Consider the following 20,543-nt stretch of genomic DNA (forward strand, 5'->3'; position numbering starts at 1 on the left):
ACACAAAAATTAGCTGACAAACCAAAAACATATTTAGTACCTTATTTTCGAAATCTTGCGACCGCGTTTCCGATTGAATTTCGATTTTTACAATTTCGATTGTCATTTAGCAAGCACCACAGCGAATGGCAACACATCTGTCAGAAGTAGATTGGGCAGCAGATTTTTGTCTCGAGCAAAAGTAATTGTGAAAAATTCGAAATTTTTTTTACCGTGCTTCAGAGACGAGTGGAAAAGAAAAAAAATCCAAAGTGCGTAGCAAGGGTAGCGCTTGCTCGCGTGCCAACAGTTACAGCGACAGCATGGCCACAGAGCAGCGTATTCTTAAGCAAGACGGGTACTTGGATGTGGGCGACAATAGCGGAGCACCCGCTCGTCCGTTCGAGATGCGCAACATCCTCTACCATCCGCAATTGAATGTGCTGCTGTTGTTCGGCTGCAATAATGTTGTGAAGGTTCTGGATGTCAATTCTGGAGTTGTTTTGCAGACTTATAGATTGAGTAAAAATGGTAAGCGGCAGGCAGCAAGGAAATAAAATAGTGCTACACATACCACCGACCACACTAACACCCATTTACACACACGACAAACACGCAAAAATGCAAATGTCACTACAGTGCACACTTGCAAATCAGAACTAACACGCACACGGACATACACACACACACACTCCCATGGGCGGTAATTTTGCACGAAATATTAGAATTCTTTCAATTAAAACTTGAAAGAAATGCATAAAACACTTGCGAATGTTGTAATTTATATTATAGTTGTTTGATTTTACTAACGAGCGACCACTGTAGTGCATTTTGTAATTGCTTTGCACTTGCCTTCGTCTGTCTGTGTGTATGCGTGTGGCATACATTTTTTATGAAGTTGGACGAGAAATCCCTCAATTCTAATTTTTCAAACCATTATTCCCTTAAGATTCGATCAATTCCTAATCAGCGCCGATATCTGCCACGCCTTCCGCACATACAAGTGTCGGGATTTTTTCATAATTCGAGCCGCCTCTGCCACTATAGCAATATGTTTATTGTTGCCATTTGAGTCCAGCAGCAGCAAGCATGGGCTTTGTTTTTGTTTAGCTTCTATTACGCAGTTACTGCGCAGCACACACACACACAGACACAACACCGATCCGACACCCGACCCCCGACCCCCGCTTCCGTAGTTCCCCCGGCCGGTGGCAGCGACTAAAACACCGCCGCTGCTTGCTCTATGCTTTATTAGTCATTTGCAATTTCCCCTCAATGGCGAAATCGGAGATGCTGACTGCGCATGGTGCAGTAATAGTGGGCCGGACTACGGGGGTGGGTTGGGGGTTCGTGTGGCAAGTGCAGCAGGTTGATTCTAATGTTGAATTCGATTTCTGTTTCCTTTCCTTTCGACAGGCGAGAGCGTCGTTCACGGTCGTTACATGCCCTTGCAAGATAAAATCTTGTTCTGGGATGGCCACAATGTGGGTTTGCGCGGCGACTACAATGGCGTCCTGCTGCTGGATACCATATTGCAGGCGCCCATTGGGCAGAACGACGACTACATTAAGCTGGAGATCATATTGTCCGAGGCGATCATCTTCCAGCACTGCATCAACGATCTGGAGAGCGAGGGCCTCGAGTGTCCCTGCGACATTAGCAACGAGCTAACCCAGAAGATAAAAAAGGCCCAGAAGAATGCCAAGAAGGGCATCAAGGCCCAGCGAGTAAGTTTGATCCCACTGGTCCTGGCCACTCACACTCTCACACTCTGACACACCTTTCACCTTTCACGTTGCAGTGGAATACAATATGTCTGGAGGTGCCCTATTCCAGCATGAAGCTGGTGGCCAACAACGTGGTCATCCTGCTGAAGCGTCTGGAGCGTCACATTCCAGTGCTTGCCATAGCATCCGCCATCAATGAGCGGCTCACAGACATGATGATGGGCTCGCGGGTGCCCGATTTCGGCTGGAATTTCAGCAACTTTAAGCGTGTGCTCATGCACTCAGAGGCCGTGCGTCGCCAGACATTCGAGAAGTGGCCCCACATGGACTACAAGTGGGCGCTGCCGGATCAAATGGCACAGGCCGGCTTCTACCATCAGCCGTCGTCCTCCGGGGAGGATCGTGCCATGTGCTTCACGTGCAACGTGTGTCTGGTTTGCTGGGAGAAGACCGACGAGCCCTGGAGCGAGCACGAGCGCCATTCGCCCATCTGTCCGTTTGTCAAGGGCGAGTACACGCAGAATGTGCCCCTGTCCATCACGTATGCCACCAGTCCAGCCCTGTCGGCGCCTGGCCTCGGCTTCGACATCATCTCAAACAGCGACTATGCGAATGTGCTGTGCACCAGCTGCTCTCAGACGGGCGAGCTGAGCGTCTGGAGCATTGAGCGTCATCTGCGGCTGATGTACAGCTTCCACGTGCAGACCCTGCTCAAGGATGTGTTCGAGGAGAGCTTCGAGTGGGCCCGCGTGACGGCCATCTGTGTTCTGCCCAATGCCCGAGCCCGCACCAAGGTCAACTACGTCTATTCCGCCGCCAATTATGGTGGCTCTAGCAGCGGCAGCGGCGGCGGCGGCTCGCATGCTGGCTCCAATCAGACCAGTGGCAAATTTGGCAGCGTCAATGCCCAGCATATAACCTCCACATCCACACTGCGCGCGGGCGTGGTGGGTTCCAAGATTGTGCTGGGCGTCAGTGTGCGCCAGAGCAGCGGCGAGGTGGCCCTGCGCATGGTGGTGCTGAATATTGTGGAGGTGGATCGCCAGAGCGAGACTTCGGCCAGCGTGAGCAACGACAGTGGCAGCGTCTCCAGCGTTGGGGGAAATCTCAAGAAGACCTCTTCACATATCGGTACCGGAACCAGTAAGTATTCTGCATATACGATGATGTATGGAAGGAGATTGAAGGGATATTTAAAAACAATTTCCATTTTCCAGCCTCCTCGAGTGATGCCAACGGTGGGGGCGGGGGCGGGGGCGTGGGAAACGTCACCCAAGTGAATCTCGAGTCCAAGGACGATGACAACAAGGCCATGACACCGTACGAGAAATTCGCCGATGGCTTCGATAGCAATGGCTTTGTGTCCGCCTTGATGACCTACAACAAGAACAATGGCACCAGCCAGCCCTTGGACGATGCGTCCGTCTTGTATGACTTTGATCTGTGCACTCTGTCGCAGATACTCGATCATAATCTTGAGGATCCTCTTGGCGGTCTGATGGTCACCTCAAACACCGTCAATGTGGGCAATCTTCCTGCCATGGGCAATGACATGGACAAGCTTGTCGACGATGCCGAGATGACACATCAGAATATCAACAACAACAACAATAATAACAACAACAACGATGGCAACTCTTTGGGCGGCAGCACCAATAACAACAATAATAACAACAACAACATAATGCTAAATGGAAGCAACAGCAGCAGCGACAAACTGACGGCCAGCGAGGAGATCGACTGTGTCGTCGAGAGCTGGACCAGCGTGAAGCGCACGAATGCCTTGGACGGGGGGGCGGGAAGCGGCGAGAATGGTGACGTTGCCAGTGCGGCCCAAGAGATCGTTGAGATAGCCGAGATAATGCCCTCAACACCGAAATGCAACCAGCTGCTGGTCAAGCTGTTGCGCACCAAGGCCCCAGAAACGGAGTGCAGTAAGATCATTATGGCCACGGTGGCCAAAGAGGATGAGGAGGAGGAACAGGAGGCAGACGACCGCATGGATACGGGTACTTTTTTTCTTTCACTTTTCACAAGTAATTCCATTTGAAAGTTACCTTTCGGTTCCCTTTTATAGACAACAATGCCGATGACAGTGTGGCCGCTCAGCTTTTACTGTTCGACTACGAGGATCAGCAGATATCCCATGACTACACCCTGGCCATGACCTTCAGCCGGGCCAAGTGTCCCAAACAGCTGTGCGTCCTGCCCAATTTCAACTCCGCCCCGGAGCACAAGGATAAGGGCGCCATTTGTGTGGTGTGTGCCGATGGCAGCGTGGAAATCTACTCGCTGGCAGACTTCCAGACCACCAACGTGATCGAGCAGGAGGGCGAGCACTTTGAGTCCGTTGTCTACTGCCGCAACATGGACAGGCTGTGCTGTTGCTCCCGCCAGGGCGGTTTGCTCTTCTACTCGCTGAACGAATGCGACAACGATTCCGGGGACGAACTGCTCGAGCTGGAGGACGAGTGCAGCACAACCCTAACGCAGGCGCAGGCAGGAGAACTGAGTGTCACAGATGGCACTGGTCGCACTATCGCGATCGGTGCCGAGAAGCACGGCAAGCTGTTGACCGTGAACGATAGCATAAGTGTGGATGTGGGCACCGAAACGGGGGCATCCACATCGGGAGCTGCCGCCCCACACCAAAGTGTCCACGTCCAGACCTCGCCCTCGGCCCAGTCGATGGGCTCGAACAATGCCAACTTTCTGGCCTACAAAACAAGCGACTTGACGCTCGACGATCTGCGTGTGCTCCATGCCCTCACGCAGTTCGATGACAAGCTGACGCTCTACTCGGCGGAAGTGCCCAGCTGCTGGAACGATCTGGGGCAGGTGCAGAAGCAGCGCAAGCAGTCCCAGAACATGCGGCATGGCGGCGATGAGCGTGACTACACGCGCACCTGGCGATTGCACAACGATGCGTAAGTCCCCAAAAGGATACACTCACCCAAACACTGCTCAAATATCGTTTCTCTTTGCCTCTCAGTACCACTTGGGATGAGCACATCATTGAGCTCAATTTGGCACAGCCCGTGTCTCTGGGTCACATTGATCTGAAGTTCACGGTGTTCCAGCAATGCCCCAATCCGGCGGCCATCCAGGTCACCCTGCTCAAGCAGAACACGAATGGCTTTGGCTATCGCATGAAGGGACCGCATGCCAGCTACAAGCCGTATGCCATTGACGACAACATTGATCTCTCCTACAGTATGTGAAACACACCACCCACCCCCCGGCCCTGGGATAGCTAAAACTCTCTGTGAAACTTTTTTTGTGATTTGCAGTTGCCAATGAAAATCCCGTACTCAGCGAGGAATATCTACTGGCCCACAATGCAGAGGTTCTGGCCGGTCCCATCGAGCTCTCGTCCTGCATTGATGTCTGCGATCAGGGGGGCACGGCAACGCTGACCTCGCCGAAGCTCTTCAAGACGCGTACCCGTAACTTTTTGCTGCACATCAAGACAGTGGCGGATCCATCCAAAGAGGGACAGACCAAGACGAGGGGTATGTACCACTGACCGGCTTGTAGATGAGTCGCAAGAATCAGAAAGGAAAGAAATATGATCCATATGTCATTCAGTTTGTGGCAGTGAAAGATTCGTTTACGATAGTCGCGCTTTGCACTACACAAATGTACCCAAGCTCACAGCCGACTCTCTTTCGTTGGTTTGCTGGGAATATTGTTTTGATGCGGGATACCATGGATTTTGAATGCTGTAACAGTTGTAGTTGTTGTTGTAGTTTTTGTGGTTTTCCCTTTTTCGTTAAACATTGATTTTGATATAATTTTACAGCATCCACTCCGAAACGGCACAAGCGCCGATCCCATCATATAGAGATGTTGGTTAAAGACCAAAAACCAAATATGCATTCGAATCCAATCCCTAAGAGTGCGGCGTCCGAGTACGAATTGAAGAAGGCAGCTCTGAAGGCAGCTCTGAAACTCGAAAGCCAAAGCCATCTGCAAGTCACACTTAAGAAAATCCAAAAAGCCGGCTTTAATATTAAACATTTGAACAAGTTAAATGTGATCAAAGCAAGCGTTGGCGATGGAGCTAGTGCTTCTTCTCAAGATCCAAGCGAAAAGCTTTCAGAACAAACTTCGCCAAAGCCGCCGCCCGATTCTCTTGTTTCTGGGGAACTGATTAGGGAAGGTATTTGTACTTTCTCATTAGCAATCATTTGCCAATCATTTATCTCGTCTGGCGGGTTCCCTTCTCATCCACTCCCTCTCTCTCTGTCTCTCTCTTGACAGGCTGCGACTGGCTGCACGAGATCTCCATCAGTGTGAGGGCCGTCAAGTCGCAGAGTCGCATCAGCAATGCGAGAATGCAGCGCATAGCCATGCTGGAGAGCAATGGTTTAATGGAGCAGCTGCTACGCATTGCCAGCGATTCGGGATCCACGCCGCTGACCAAGAACCTGGCCCTCGACATCCTCAACTGGATATGCTTCATTCGCCTGAACCGCTTCCGTTCGCCCAAATCCGAGCGGCTAAAGGATCAGATCAACAAGCAGACGGCAGCCAATATACCCGATCTGCTGGCCCAGCAGTTCGAGTGCATTTCCCTGGCCGAGAAGCATATTGAGCAGCTGATGAGGAACTGCATCATCTACAGCGAGCGCAGCACGGCCCACAAGTGCTCCAAGCTGATAATAATGCTTACAGAGTGAGTATTCATCTGACCAGAGCATCATACTGAATCTACAACTGCATCTACATCTGTAGGGGCGTCACCAATCTACCCACGGAGCTGCAGCTCTTTACCACGCTGGACTACACCATTAAGGAGGCCATCACGAATACCTTCCACGAGCTGCCCCGTGCCCAGACCGGCAGTGTTGTGCGCTGGTATACCATGCTCACGTGCGCCACATCCACCGCGGAGTCGAACAACAGCATATCAGAGCAGGCCATCAATTTGCTGAAGGAAATAGCCGGGGAGATAGACAAGCGCTGGGATCCCTGCTGCGCCCTGTTGAGCACACGCTTTGGCCTCTACGGGTTCCCCTTTGAGCCGGAGATCTTTGACTTTGATTTCCCCAATCTCAATCGGCACGGCATCAGCTCCCCCGTGGCCCTGACGAATGTGATACGCAGCAATTCGGCGATCCTCAAAGTGACGGCACTGGACATTAAGCGTTTGAGTTCGATTGGTAGGTTGTGCGCTACTGGGCCTTGGAGTTGATTGAAATCTGAAATCCCTTTGCAGATGGCGTCGACTTTCGCACTTTTCCCTATCTTATACGAGGGAAGAGCATCAGCAATCAGCTGCGCGGCCTGCTCGAGGTGGTCCAACTGCATTTCAGTTGTGTGCAAACGTCGGAGGCCACTCGCATCGACAACATTGACAGTGTGGGTGGCACAGCCGCCGCCAGTCTAGTGATAGACGATGCGATGATACCCAAGCTGGTGGTGGCCAAGGAAAAGAACGATGATGTGGTAGGAAGATGGACACATTTCAACAAAATATTTGTATATCTAATGCCTTTATTGCTCAGCAGCTGAACGATCTGGTCAACGATGTGGAGTCCATGGTGGAGGAAATCACCGAGAAGGAGGGAAAGATCGACTTTGATTCGTTCGGCATGGTCAATGGTTTCAAGGAAAAGTCTGTTTCCTCGCTCACCGACCTGGAGCATGCCCTCAAGGAGGAGGTTAAGAACGAGAAGGCCGCCATTTTGGACCATCTGAAGCTGTCACAGCTCCTGCCCGATCTGTCCCTGCTCGAAAGCTTTATTCTCAAGAAGCAACAGTATGCGATGGTGGCTTCCAGCAAGCTGGACAACTGGGAAATGGCACCGACATCCAAGACTCAGTTGGAACTGGATACCTTGAAGCCGTTTGCTGGAATGTTGCCGACACAGGAACAGGCAGCAGCAGCTGCTGGAGCAGACCCAGCCCCAGCGCCAACAGAGCCACAGCAGGCAGGAGTCGCAACAGGCGGCACAGGGGGGACTGGCGACAACACTGTCGTTCTCGATGATGCCGCCGAATCCGAAAAAATTATGGAAAATCTCAGCGATAATCCGTGTCAGCCGATTGCCTGGCACAAGCTGATCACGCCGCCGCCCAAACAAATGATTATCATCGATCGCATGCACTCTGGCGCGAGGCGGTTTGTGGTGCTTGACTTTGGCCAGCACATCCTCCTCACGGACGTGGTGATACCCCCCTGCGACGAGCTCACGTCCCTGAACATCGACATCTGGTGCTTTGACGAGGAGACGGACTGCACGCGTCTCGTCCAGATGGCGGATATCCAGACCAAGACGCTGGTGTTGAGCGACATACAGCCGCCGCCGATCTGTCGCTTCCTGAAGGTGACCATCATCGGGCGCATCGGGATGTCGTCCACCAAGTGCAAGGTGCCGCTGGGCCGGTTCTTTGGCCATCCCGTTGTGCTCGAGCACGACGGCTATGGGGATCAGTTGATGCGCTTCATCAAGCAGCCCAAACAGAACCTGCAGGCACAGCTCAAGTCGCTGAATGCCTTGTACGAGGACGTCCACTGTCGCTACAGTTTGGCCAGCACCAAGCTGATGGATGTCCTGGCGCCCATGCGCCACAGCGAGCTCTCGAATGTGGCCCATCTGCAGGCGTTCATCAACAAGCAGCGCGACGAGGAGCTCGGCAATCTGGACAACAGCAACAAGGTGGTGTCCCTCTACGACGAGTGCATGCTGCTCCAGTACCAGATCAATGTCATCCGGAACGTGGTGCTGCGCCTGGAGCGGGCAGTCAATCCCCATTTGGTGTGCACGCCCCCGCCCAACTCGGGTCCGCTCACAGAGGAAACGCTGCGTACTGCCTCGCGGGACAAGCTGCGTGTCCTCAGCCTCACTTTGGTGGAGGTTCTGCTGCACTTCTCCATCGAATACGGCATCAAGAACATCCTGCCCGTCTATCAGCGCTTCAATGCGGCCACAGCCAAGGCTCTGTTCAACTCCCTGGTGGTCTATGGCGATGCCCAGCTGCAGCTGGCCACCTGCTCCCTGCTGGTGGTTATGTGCTGCTTCCAGCCGTGGTGGGGAGACTTCCTGGCGGAGACCTTTTGCAGCCTCTTTTCTGCACAGAACTGCAAGGCATTTCCACAGGATCGGTTCGTATTGCCACGCTGCCACTCCCACTCCCACTCTCGCTCTAACTCTTCTCCTGTCCTGCAGCATATTCTTTCTGCTGACGTATCTGGGACGCCGCAGCATTGGAATGGGCGCCTGTCGCTCGATTGTGATTGATGCCGTGCTCAAGACCCTGCTGAAGCTGCTGGCCCCCATTTCGCCACACTACAAATTCCAGTCGGAGCAGCCGAGCACCTCGGCCAGTGCCTCCGAGCGTAGCGCCACCATGGGCAGCACATCCGATCTGCAGCTGATCACCTGGCTGCTCCTCTTCCTCTCCGTGTGTCTGGACGACAACGAGCGCAAGGATAAATGTGAGTTCTTCAAACCAAAAAGCAACCAGGAGGCCGATCAATCAAACGTTTCATTTTCCAGCTGCCGAACGATGGGATTTCATGAGCTGCGAGAGTGACTTCACCAAGACACGGCCCAACAATGTGCCAAACAGCAAACAGTTGCGCTGCTTCAAGAAGCGCATCATCCAACAGAGCAAGTACTCCGTTCCGCCCTACACGGACTGGGGCAAGAAGATATACATGATTCAAAACGAGGTAATAACAAATGTAAGCTGCCAGCGGGTTTAACAAGGGAGAATCTATTGGGAATAACCATATTAACGATGAATCTTGTCTGCAGCATCCTGGCATATTTATGGAGCTCTCCACCAAAGCCAAGAGTGGCGCCACCAAAACCCAGACAACAGCCAGCAAGATCAATATGGCTGCGGCCAATATGTTTATGGGTAGTGGCAGCCTGCCAACTTGCAGCAGTGCCAAAAAGACTGCGGCCACGTCCACGTCCTCGACATCGTCGCCCAAGCATGCGGATAGCGGCGGAGGAGGCTCCTCTGGCAGCGAGACCGAGCGCGACAGCAACTTTGACAAGGGCCTCAAGACGCTGCGAATGGCCAATATAAAGGTCGTGATCCGTGGGCTGTTTGCCCTGCTGCTGGAGATGGACTTTGACTGCAATATGGACCAGTTTCTGCTCACCTGCAAGGTGATTGCTCGCCTGGTGGCCGCCTGCCGTCCCTCAGTGCAGCTGTGCAAGATTGTGACCACCGCGCAGCTGGAGCAGCTCGTACGCCTGGCCGTGTGGAACGATCAGCAGCAGCCCTGGGCTGTGCATGCCATCACATGTCTGCTGCAGGATCTGCTCGATGCGGACAAGCAGTACCGGGACAGCGATGTGACGCCCACCAACGATGCACCGCCACGGCCCATGGAGCCAGAGGTGCAGGCAGCACGCGATCTTTTCAGTGATTTTACATGTAAGTATTCTCAGGGCAGCCTCTAGTTCCTCCTAGTGTTCCAATGTTCTCCGAATTTTGCATGTGTTATCCCCTGAGTCCCCCAGTCCCCTAGTCCCCTGGTCCCGTAGTCCTCTAGTCCCCTAGTCCCGCAGTAGATAGATCTCTCTCTCAATTTATAAATTGAAAGCGCAGCAGCAAGAATCAACATATTTTTCATCTTTTTAGCATCGTCTTCCTCATGCTCCGAGGCACAGTTCGAGATGCTAATGCCGACAGCTCGAGAGTTTTATCAGGAGGGTAAAAAACCAAAGACATTTCATTTATTATGGCACCAACCACCTGGCATGGCATGTCACCCATCCACAATATCTATGGATATTCAGGGGGGTGCCCTGCCCTGCCAGGTGGTTGCATTTATAGAACGAACCCCGAATCCGAACTCCATCCCACTAAAGACTATTGCCAAGATGTTGCCGGTTTTGTTGTGATGCCCTGTAGACAGAGGGCGTGCGCGGGGCTTCAATTCTCTCTCTATGCTTCGATAATGCCTTGGGCAGTCGGTCCCAAGAAACCAATAACAAAACACACACACAGTCTCTGGCGACGCTCATTATTCGGTCCCAAGAAACCAACAACGAAATACGTTTCTGGGGAAAGACACTGCCGATTGATGCTCGAAATGAGGTGAAGGGATAGCCCGAAAGAGAATCGAAGCACCGGTACGAAAAGGAATTTGTTCCTGAAGCAATATCTTGGCATTTTATAGTCTCTTCTCCAATCCAACCCAACCCGTCGATCTGTTTATTGTTTCCTCCCCCGTACTATTTGAGTTTTGTATCTTTGAACCACGGATCTATGCGCATGATCTAACAGTTGTGTCTTCTACAGCCGTTAAATACAACTACTTGCCCTCTTTGATCGAATGCGATGATGCGGAGTTCGACGACATGCTCAACGACATTGACATGATAGAGCGCACAAAGCCGGTGACCAAGAAGGAGAGCAATGCCCTGTGCAAGAACACCTTTAACTTCTTCTGCAAGTCCATTTCGGTGGCTATGGACTCGCGGCTGGATGTGGGCCTGGAGCTGCATGTGGAGACGCAGCTGAGACGCCTCACAAATCGCACCTCCCTGGACCTGTACGCCTCCCTGCCGCAGGTGCTGACAAACGAGTTTGTTTCGCCGGCGCCCGAGGCGGCCCCCTGGCCAGAGTACTTGACCCAGCTGTGGTCCGGATCGGAGTACAATGGTCGAAACACGTATGTGATGTTCAAGAACGTCTTCGACTCGATACTGGCCGATCTGCACTACGAGGACACGTGGGTGCATCTGGAGCAGGTGCTGCAGATGTGGCTGACGCTCAACTGCGAGCTGGCCGAGAAGCCCTACACGACGGGCATCTCCCAGACGGACGTGCCCAGGATACCGTTCGGAGCGAATGCAGTCCAAGGACTGCTGCTGGCTCTGGCCTGGCACAACGACATCAAGCTGCGCACCTGGTGCCTGGGCTTCCAGTGTCTGCTGCTCGCCTGCAACTCCCAGCCGATCGGGGACGATGCCGACTGCACGCGAATCAATGAGGTGATTGTGAATGACGAGAACTTTGAGAAGATGCTGCTGCGTTTCTTCTCCGGCTACGGCATGAGCTCATCCATAATCACTAATCGCTGTGTATGTATTATCTGTCCTTCATCATGGTCATTTATTGAATCTCTTGTGCATCCTCCTGTTAGGCTGGACCCACCATTTGCAAGCATCTGCATGATCTACTGCTCTGGATGCATGGCAAGACCGACAGCAGTGGCATTCCCTGCAAACGCCAGCTGAAGGACATCCTGCTTCATGTCGTGCTGCAGCTGGTGCAGCCCGGTGGAGCCATTAGCAACCAGCAGGGCCCCATAGATGCCCAGAATCAGTTGGTGCGCGACCTGCTGATGATGCCCACCGACAAGGGAGATCTAAACATAGCCCTCAAGATCACCGAAAGTGTTTGTGAGTGTCTCTAAGCAACGCACCTTTCCTTGGACTTGTGTTTGACATACTTCCCGTCTGATTGCAGCTTTCCTGGTCTTCAACAACATTTCCAATGGCGAGAAACTGCAGTGCCAGCGTGGCAATGAGAGCAACAATCCGGGCAACAACTTTAGCAATCTGTTTGCGAATGTCCTGGGATCGGAGAATCCCATCAAGCAGAATGCCACGATATGCGACAATTCGCTGATCATAAATCTGCTTCGATTGTCCTCTCACATGGTGCTCACCGAGATGCCCAGGCAGCCAAGCGTAAGTGTCCTCTGAAGTGCCCCTTCTAGAACTCCGATTTGATTCATTTCCGATTGGTATGTGCAGGAGGTAACCATTCCCGAGGAGGAGGAGCTCTCCACTGAAAGCCAGACGGATGAGACCAAGGCAGAGCAACTGAATACGGAAGGGCATCGCAGCAAAGTGCCCTGCATAGCCGATTGGGGTAGGTTTTGCCCGCTTTTCACGTGTCAATTTCCCTCTTTAACTGAGTATACCATTCGATTTTAGTGCTACGCCAGTTCCCAACGATGAAACGTCTCTTTGGCACGCTCTCCCAGTGCTCCACGATTACGTTCACGATGATGTCCTCGGGTGGCTTTCTGTTGCTCAAGTCGAACACCGTACTCGATGATCCCCAGACGATTGCCGACGCCGTCTTCAGTCTGATGATAACACTCAGCGACAAGGCCTCCAATCCCCGTCTGGTAGTGGCGCCCATCTGCCAGTACCTCGAAGAGAGTAAGCTTGTGGTTTTTCCTCTGCTACCAAGATAGACTTCTAATGATTTCCATCGATATGCAGCCACCATTCAGCGGAATGCAACGCTGCCGCGTCTGCCGCTATCGGAGCCCTTCCTGTGGTACATCTCCAAGGTGCTAGAGGTGACGGCAGCCGTGCAGACCTTCACCCAGCTGGGCGGCATACACATTATCTGCCACAATTTGGTGCGGCTCAATAAGACTATCATCAACATGCAGCCAGGATTGGTAATTAGCCTTCGGTTAGCTCTTCTTTATTTTACTCAAAGCATCCTTTCTATCTGTTGAATAGATCTCACTGATTATGCAGCACATGACGCGGAATACTCGCCTCAAGCTGAACACCCACATGGCCGCCAACAGTGCCTGTAAGAAGACTACCCCCAGTACGGGCGCCACATCGGCGCCTGCCACCCAGCATCCACCGCGCAGCGGGGCCCAGTACGACGGGCTCATTAATTTCGCCCCCTTCTCGCACATCGTGTCCGAGAATGATGCGGCCCAAAGCGCCGAGTTGCTCATATCGAATCCGAATGCAACGCACAGGCGTCCGCGCTCCCCGGCCTGGAGCTACATGTTCTACCCGAACGAAACGCATGTCGATCTGACCATCACGCTGCCCACGGCCATTCTGCTGAAGGAAGTGCAACTGGTGCCGCACACCTCCAATCTGGCCTCCTGCCCCTCGGCCGTGGCCCTCGAGCTGTCGCGCGACTATGGCGTGGGCTCCATTCCAATAGGTGCGCCCATGGCCACCACAGGACTCACCTGCATCCGCCTCAAGCTGTCCAAGGCGGAGGTGGCCACCAGCATTGTGATCAGACTGTACAAGTGAGTAGCGAATGGCTGGAGCATAGAACAGACTGGATTATAATGGATTGGTTTCTTGCTTTGCAGACCCAAGGACTGCGGGAACGTGGGTCTGGTGCAGATTGCCGTGCTCGGCCAGACAATATTCGGTAATCGCATGCAAGGGCTGCGCTCCCAGGGGCTGTTCATGGACTCGCTGACGTCGTGCTCGTCGCCGCTGCAAACGGCTGCCATGTCCACCATAGACGCCGATGCCATGCCGGAGGATGATGCATTTGCCAAGACCAGCATTGGCTGGGTGCGCATCCTGTCGCGTTGCTTCCATATGGCCGCCCTGCAGCCCGACACGAAGCTGGCCGATCTGATTGCCGCCTATCCGGCATCCTATCCGGGCTTCCTGGAGGCCTGCTGCTCGCTGCTGAATATCATGCCCATGATTCCGAGTCTCGCACAGCAGCATCTGGAGACCATACTGCTCAAGCTGGGCGCCTACAATCACGAGCTCAGTCTGCAGCTCCTGCGAACGCTGCTGTGGCACACCACGCCCCAGGGTGAGTAGAGTCTCTGTCTCTGCCTCTCTGAAGATTACATTTCTTATTCGTTTTCTGTTTGTTGTTCAGTCTTTAAGCTCTCCAGCGATGCTGTGTGCGATCTCATCCACGAGGTGGTCACTGGCTCCTCGAAGCATCTGCTGGACAAGCTGCGCGTGCTCATTGACTGGATCATGCAGCTGCACGACAACTACAGCAAGCAGGCGCGCTGCAATAACCCTCAGAGCGGTTTCGTCAAGGTCATTGCCTCGATCCTGTGGCGGGTGCACGTCCAGTATCAGCTGCCAGAGCTGCCGCATCTGATCACCTCGGCCCTGTTCGAGACCTGCTTCGAGTGGGTGTCTGTCCTGGAGCAAGATGAGCCCCTCAAGAGCAGCTTCGATTCGCTGCTCTGTGCCCTGTGCTTCATCAAGCCGGAGCTGTTCAATCAGCTGCTGGTCAAGCTGGGCGTAAAGCTGGAGCCGCCGGCTCGTGGCCAGACCGACGACAGCAAGGTGCAGAGCGGCAGCGCCTGGTTCCGCCGCGAGGGCAGTGAGAATCTCACGGTGCTCCTGGAACGTCCCACATTCCTGAAGACGCTGGCCCTCGCCTGCCAGTCCCCGGCGGCTGTCTACCAAATGCTAGACTCTGGCCTGCCCAAGCTGCTGGCCCACGCCGTCTACGAGTACTGCACTCATCTGCTGGCGGGCTTGGAGCAAGAAGCTCCTTCCCTAGCTGCAGCTCCGGCTCCAGCTCCAGTTCCAGCTCAGGCGGCGGTGCCAACTGATGGCCAGCAGGGCTCGTCGTCCCTCACGGACTTTGACAAGGCGGAGGCGCCCCCAAGTGCCAGCCCACCCAATCTCAACACTCCGCTGCTGAGCAGCTCAGTTGTGCCCAAAGTGCTGGACTTTTTCGCCGAGTGCTGCGCGGAGGGACCCATGCGGAACTGGCTGGGCACGATGCAGGGCTCTGTGTTCTGGAAGCCGCTGCTGCAGCTTCTGTGCCACACACACTCGTCGCAGTTCAGCAAGACGCTGCCCATGCAGCAGTCCTTCATTCGCCTGGAGCGCTCCACCATCAACTTTCTGACGCGCGTGAGTGCCTGCCATCCGGAGAACCAGGAAGTGCTCACCTCCCTCCTCATCGGCGCCATCATCTGCAAGCCGCTGCGATCTGTCCAGGGCACTCGCCCCACCATCTCGGGATTCACGCGGCAACTGGTGCTGCAACTGCTGCTGGAGAACGAGCACATCACCGTCGCCGTGCGCAGTCAGAATCCACTGCAGCGCCGGGACACGCTGTCCGCCATTATGGGTGGCGGTGGGTCTGGGTCCGGCTCTGCGGCCTCGAACAGCATCAGCAGCACCAGCCTGCCGGTGGCGGCAGTCAACAATCATCCGGCCAAGCGCAGCAGTGCCCACTATATGCTCTTCAATGTGACCACGAGCACGACCTGCCAGGAGATTCTCATGAATTGCGTTAGCGGTAGGTCCTGGCCCTGAAACAGAATCTCTTTTGCTTTGATGTTGTTTGATTAATTATGTTTTTATTTATTTATTGTATGCCCTGCCCTGCCCTGCCCTGCCCCCCTCCAGCTTATAGTAACTTAGTTTACACTACATCAACAGATCCGCGCGCTAGCGAGCCCTCAGGCAGTGGCAATGGAAGCGGGAGTGGCAGTGGTGGCACGGGTGCCCCAGGAGCCGCCGTAAGTTCCAAATTCGTCAATCCCAAACAGGACAAGAACTGGGACCAGAATTGCTATATCAACCTGAGCAATGTGGATCTGAGCAGCCTGGAGTTCCTGAGCGTGGGTGCCGCCGTGGCGGCCAAGGACAAACGCATCAAGGATGCCAAAAACCTGCTGGCCGTTAACAAGGACAAGGAGACGCAGACAACCAGCTCGACTTCCAGTAAGTCTCCAAATTCTGGTCCCCTTTTGAACACCGTCTTTTAATGGTCTATTTTCGTGTTTAGATGTGTTCTATGTCGAGGAGTTTCTGTTGCAATCGAATTGGTCCAAGAAAAATCAGCTGGTCATTGCGGACTATCCCAACGTAGTGCTCTCTGGTGATGCCACAATCTCCCAGGTGCTGGCCACACTAGAGGCGGCAGGCCACTCGCTGGCCATACCGTGCCTGACCCTGGATCTGGTGCCCCTCCAGCATGGAGACGAGACCATCGACGACAAGAAGACAAAGGCAGCCTGCACAGAGCCGCTGCCATCGCCACTGCAACGCTTCTCGAGCAACGGTGGCCTCTCGCTGCTGGCCCACTATCTGCCCACTGTGTATCCGGAGCATTCGGGCCGCAAGACCGTGATGATGGTCACCGAAAAGGAGAAGAGTCCCCCACTGACGGACTGGGTGAAGCTGGAGCCAAACGATGAGATATACGAGGATCTGGAGGACACCATTTGCGAGCCAGTGGCCAAGCAGACGCCCGTCAGCTCAGTGCCGCAGCATTCGCTGGCCGCCTTTGGACTGTTCCTTCGTTTGCCCGCCTACTCCGATGTCCTGCTGAGGGACAAGCTGCGGGCCCAGTGCCTGTTGCGTTTGGTTCTGGGCGTGACAGGCGACGGCGAGGGCAGTAAGTATATTTTCAATCGGAGAAATATCCCGGAAGCTAATCGCATTCCGTCCCCTAGATGACATCTATAGCCTCTCGCTGGCACCCTCGCTGCACACGCTGCCTTTTGAGGTCTTCCGCCAGCTGCTGGACACTGTGCCGCTGTCCACCGACGATGGAATGCTGCTCCGCCGCGTGGTCATTGAGGTGGGGGCCATGCACCTTGTCCTCAATTGTCTGGGCATCTTTTCGCATCAGTCGCACAACAACAGGATTGGGGCACCGATCAACCAGCCCTCGCCGAGTGGCAGTGCCAGCGGCGGTGGAAACGGAAGCACAACCAAAACAACCACAAATGGAACCGCCGCTGGGGCCAAGAGCAGTGGAGGGGACGAGCCCACGCCCAGTGGCACCTCGGACGACAAGAGCCACATGTATTGGGCCAAGGGAACCGGCTTCGGCACTGGCTCCACCACACAGTCGTGGAACGTGGAGCAGGCCCTGCTGCGCCAGAAGAGCGAGGAGGAGCATGTCACCGTGCTGCTGTTGGTGCTGGCCAGCTACATCAATCCGGGCGACTGTATACCCAGCGAGATGTGCGGCGAGGACATACTCGCCTATCACGATGTGCGCGACGTGACCGGGGAGCTGCCCGCTCTGTTCCAGACCCTGCTGAAGCAGTCCTGCTTGATTCCCGCCCTGAGCTCGTATCTGCGCAACGATTCCGTTCTGGACATAACTCGACACATTCCGCTGTATCGTGCCATACTGAAGCTGCTGCGCGCCCTCTCGCTGTCCAAGTCGCTCGTCTCGCTGCTCCAGCCGGCGCCCAGCGCCTGTGGCGAGGGCAAACCACCCATCGCAGAGCTGCTGACGAACATGAAGACCTGCGTGGACACGTATGCCAAGCGTCTAAAGTGAGTAGAATACCAGTAGTATATCAATCCCTCCAATCGATTCCATACTTAAACTTTGCGCTTTGCAGAGTCAACAAGAAGTCGAACATCAAGGGCCAGACGCAGCAATTGACATTCAACATTGACGATGGCGATGACGAGGGACTGGCACTACTCATACCGGACATACAGGAGACGAGTGTGCTGGTGCAGAAGACCACCGATGCCGATGCCCTGATCAACATGCAGAGCAGCAGCGAGGACGGCAGCGGCCAGCTGGAACGTCCCCTGAGCAAGTCGGTCGAACAGCGCTATTTGGAGCTGATGAAGAAGCGCCAGTTCGACACGTTCGACATGATTGTCGAGTCGGAGAACAATAGCTTTCGGTTTGTGGTGTCGCATCATTTTGAGAAAATAGTGCGACTGGCCGGCGATCGCTATCATCCGTCGCGGGTTAAGCGGCTGGCTCAAGAAGCGGTCACTCTGTCCACCAGCCTGCCTCTGAGCTACAGCAGCTCTGTATTTGTGCGCTGTGATACGGACAGATTGGATGTGATGAAGGTGAGTGCATTCCCCTCCGCGAAATCAATCAGAAAATACTCATTATGATGGATCGTTGTAGGTGCTCATTACTGGGCCATCGGACACACCGTATGCCAATGGATGCTTCGAGTTCGATGTCTTCTTTCCGCCAGACTATCCCAATCTGCCCATGATCATCAATTTGGAGACCACGGGCCGCCATTCGGTGCGTTTCAATCCCAATCTCTACAACGATGGCAAGGTGTGTCTGTCGGTGCTGAACACCTGGCATGGGCGTCCCGAGGAGAAGTGGAATGCGCAGACCTCCAGTTTCCTGCAGGTGCTAGTCTCCATCCAATCGCTGATCCTAGTCCCAGAGCCGTACTTCAATGAGCCCGGCTTTGAGCGCAGTCGTGGCACTCCTACTGGCACCAACTCGTCGCGGGAGTACAATAGCAACATCTATCAGGCCTGCGTTCGCTGGGCCATGCTCGAACAGATACGCAATCCGAGTCCCTGCTTCAAAGACGTAAGCTTCATCTCTGTCCGGCTTTCAACTTTCAAATAATTTCCGTAACTAAACTCTTTTCGCAGGTCATACATAAACATTTCTGGATGAAGCGTGAGGAGGTCTGCACACAGATCGAGGGCTGGATTGAGGAGCTTAGTAAGGCCCAGTACACAGAGCGGGCTGGCCGCACCATATCGTTTAACTCTATGGTTCTGCGTCGACACTATCGTCATTTGCGCGAGGAGCTGGCCAAATTGAAGCCGCCACACGGACTGGAGGATCTGGATGCACCTTTCAATCCTGTTTCCACGCTGCCCCCAATGGATGTCTCCGCGGCGCCAGTTGCCACAACCACAGCAAATGTCCAGGTGGGAACGGATGGTCCTATTGTTCATGAACTGAATCTAATGACAGATGATGGGGACGACAGCGACAATGGCCCTTGCATCCTGGATCCAGTGTCGGGCGTCCTCAAAGGCGAGGAGGAATTGGTTGAAATTCTGAGTGATACAGAGAACGAGAGCAGTGTGTGGCAGGAGAAGGAAGAGGAGGAGGAGGATGAAGGCGACGTCGACGGCGATGGCGATGGCGATGGCGACGGTGATGGCGAAGAGGAGTAAGATTAGCTGCCCAATGGAAATGATAGTGATGCCCTAGGTTATGGCATTTCCCCTGCAGCTGTTTCCCTCCCACCTCCCGCCACCCACCCCCCACCTTTGTGCCCGGCCACTGCTCACACACAGGACACTTTTATTTAAACACTACAATTTTTGTTTGGTTTTGCGCCATTAGTTGTTTTATTTGTAAGAGAGAGACTGCAACAGAACTTGGTGTGCTTTACTTAAAGGAACCGTAACGATTAATTTAAAAAAAAAAACAAAACCTATGATAATGATCTTCAAGAATAAGCTGCACACATGCATACGCACTCTCCCGGGCATTACGAGAGACTTTCAATTCAACAAAATATCCCACTCTGCATGTATATGAGAATACTGTACCGAATACACTGTACTCTTTTTTATAAATGCTTACTATATGCTACTATATACAAAACAGATCCAATCCATTAGATTCTAGAAGAATATTCACGTGTGTGTTGGAGAAAACCAGAGGAACCACAGGAGGACCGGACCGTGTGACTTGCGTTGGAAATATCAGCACCCTGACCGAGCACACAACACACACACACAAGATAAACCACCAAAACTAAATTAATGTGTATTAAACTATGTATGTGCGTAGTGATTTAGTTAAATATTTACAGATGAAAAATGTAAATGTTACTTTTCCGATTGAAATAAAACGCAAAATTAATTTTGTTTCCCCAAAAAAATCTAAAAAAAAGCAAAAAGTGTTTATATTTGTATTTGTATCGAAGTAACAAAGTCGATCCTTTTAAAGAAAATCATAATTCCATATCGGTTAATAGTCAACCGAGCGAAGTAGCCCCAGGCCAATGAAAAAAATTTCGTTGTTAAGTCCAAAAGTATGCCATCCATTTTTGAAGCGAACATTTGTATACCCTTCAAGAAGGTATTCATAAATTGGTTAGATGTTTGTCCTGAACCCAAAGAACCATATGCGACGCCATAATATAATATATGTACCTTCTTTATCAGGAATAATATGGTCGTCAATTTCTATGCAAACTAGTCACTCCGTTTTGTACCTATCCCAAGAAAATTGTGCACAGTCCGGTTTTATAAATAAAAAGATTATTGGTTGGAATCAGTGGTGTCTGACCACGATATCATATAGTTGCCATAGTTACGATTGGTCAAAAACAAGATGGGGTAAAATGCTTGTACCAAAAATGTACATATGTCAAGA

The 20,543-nt window shown here is 53.1% G+C and overlaps 1 protein-coding gene across 11 annotated transcripts; it reads left to right on the plus strand.

The window, feature by feature from the left end:
* Nucleotides 1-36: 36 nt before the first annotated feature.
* Nucleotides 37-19,904, plus strand: LOC108154832 (baculoviral IAP repeat-containing protein 6). 11 transcript variants are annotated; one of them, XM_017285235.2, is made up of 31 exons: nt 37-510; nt 1,396-1,706; nt 1,781-2,849; nt 2,924-3,715; nt 3,784-4,633; nt 4,699-4,919; nt 4,997-5,218; nt 5,509-5,868; nt 5,970-6,384; nt 6,444-6,871; nt 6,928-7,157; nt 7,217-8,817; nt 8,882-9,150; nt 9,212-9,399; nt 9,473-10,106; nt 10,314-10,385; nt 10,977-11,761; nt 11,824-12,082; nt 12,150-12,373; nt 12,440-12,557; nt 12,623-12,853; nt 12,917-13,101; nt 13,166-13,704; nt 13,771-14,234; nt 14,304-15,698; nt 15,809-16,126; nt 16,191-16,802; nt 16,861-17,698; nt 17,767-18,238; nt 18,300-18,728; nt 18,794-19,904. In XM_017285235.2, exons 1-31 carry the CDS (start codon nt 303-305, stop codon nt 19,328-19,330), a joined length of 15,276 nt encoding a protein of 5,091 aa, XP_017140724.2. In that variant the 5' UTR covers nt 37-302; the 3' UTR covers nt 19,331-19,904. The 11 variants fall into 11 exon arrangements, with proteins under 11 accessions (XP_017140724.2, XP_017140727.2, XP_017140726.2 ...); XM_017285238.2 differs by having other exon boundaries at nt 15,842-16,126; XM_017285237.2 differs by having other exon boundaries at nt 9,212-9,387.
* The last annotated feature ends 639 nt before the right edge of the window (nt 19,905-20,543 follow it).

The sequence above is a fragment of the Drosophila miranda genome, chromosome 2, assembly GCF_003369915.1.
Source record: "Drosophila miranda strain MSH22 chromosome 2, D.miranda_PacBio2.1, whole genome shotgun sequence".
NCBI lineage: Eukaryota > Metazoa > Arthropoda > Insecta > Diptera > Drosophilidae > Drosophila > Drosophila miranda.

What these genes read in the sequence shown, in the direction of transcription:
- LOC108154832 (XM_017285235.2), top strand. Translation starts at nt 303, where the DNA reads ATGGCCACAGAGCAGCGTATTCTTAAGCAAGACGGGTACTTGGATGTG. An exon ending in CCATAATCACTAATCGCTGT is followed by an intron (nt 11,762 to 11,823) that starts GTATGTATTATC and finishes TCCTCCTGTTAG; the next exon opens with GCTGGACCCACCATTTGCAA. An exon ending in GCCCTGCATAGCCGATTGGG is followed by an intron (nt 12,558 to 12,622) that starts GTAGGTTTTGCC and finishes ATTCGATTTTAG; the next exon opens with TGCTACGCCAGTTCCCAACG.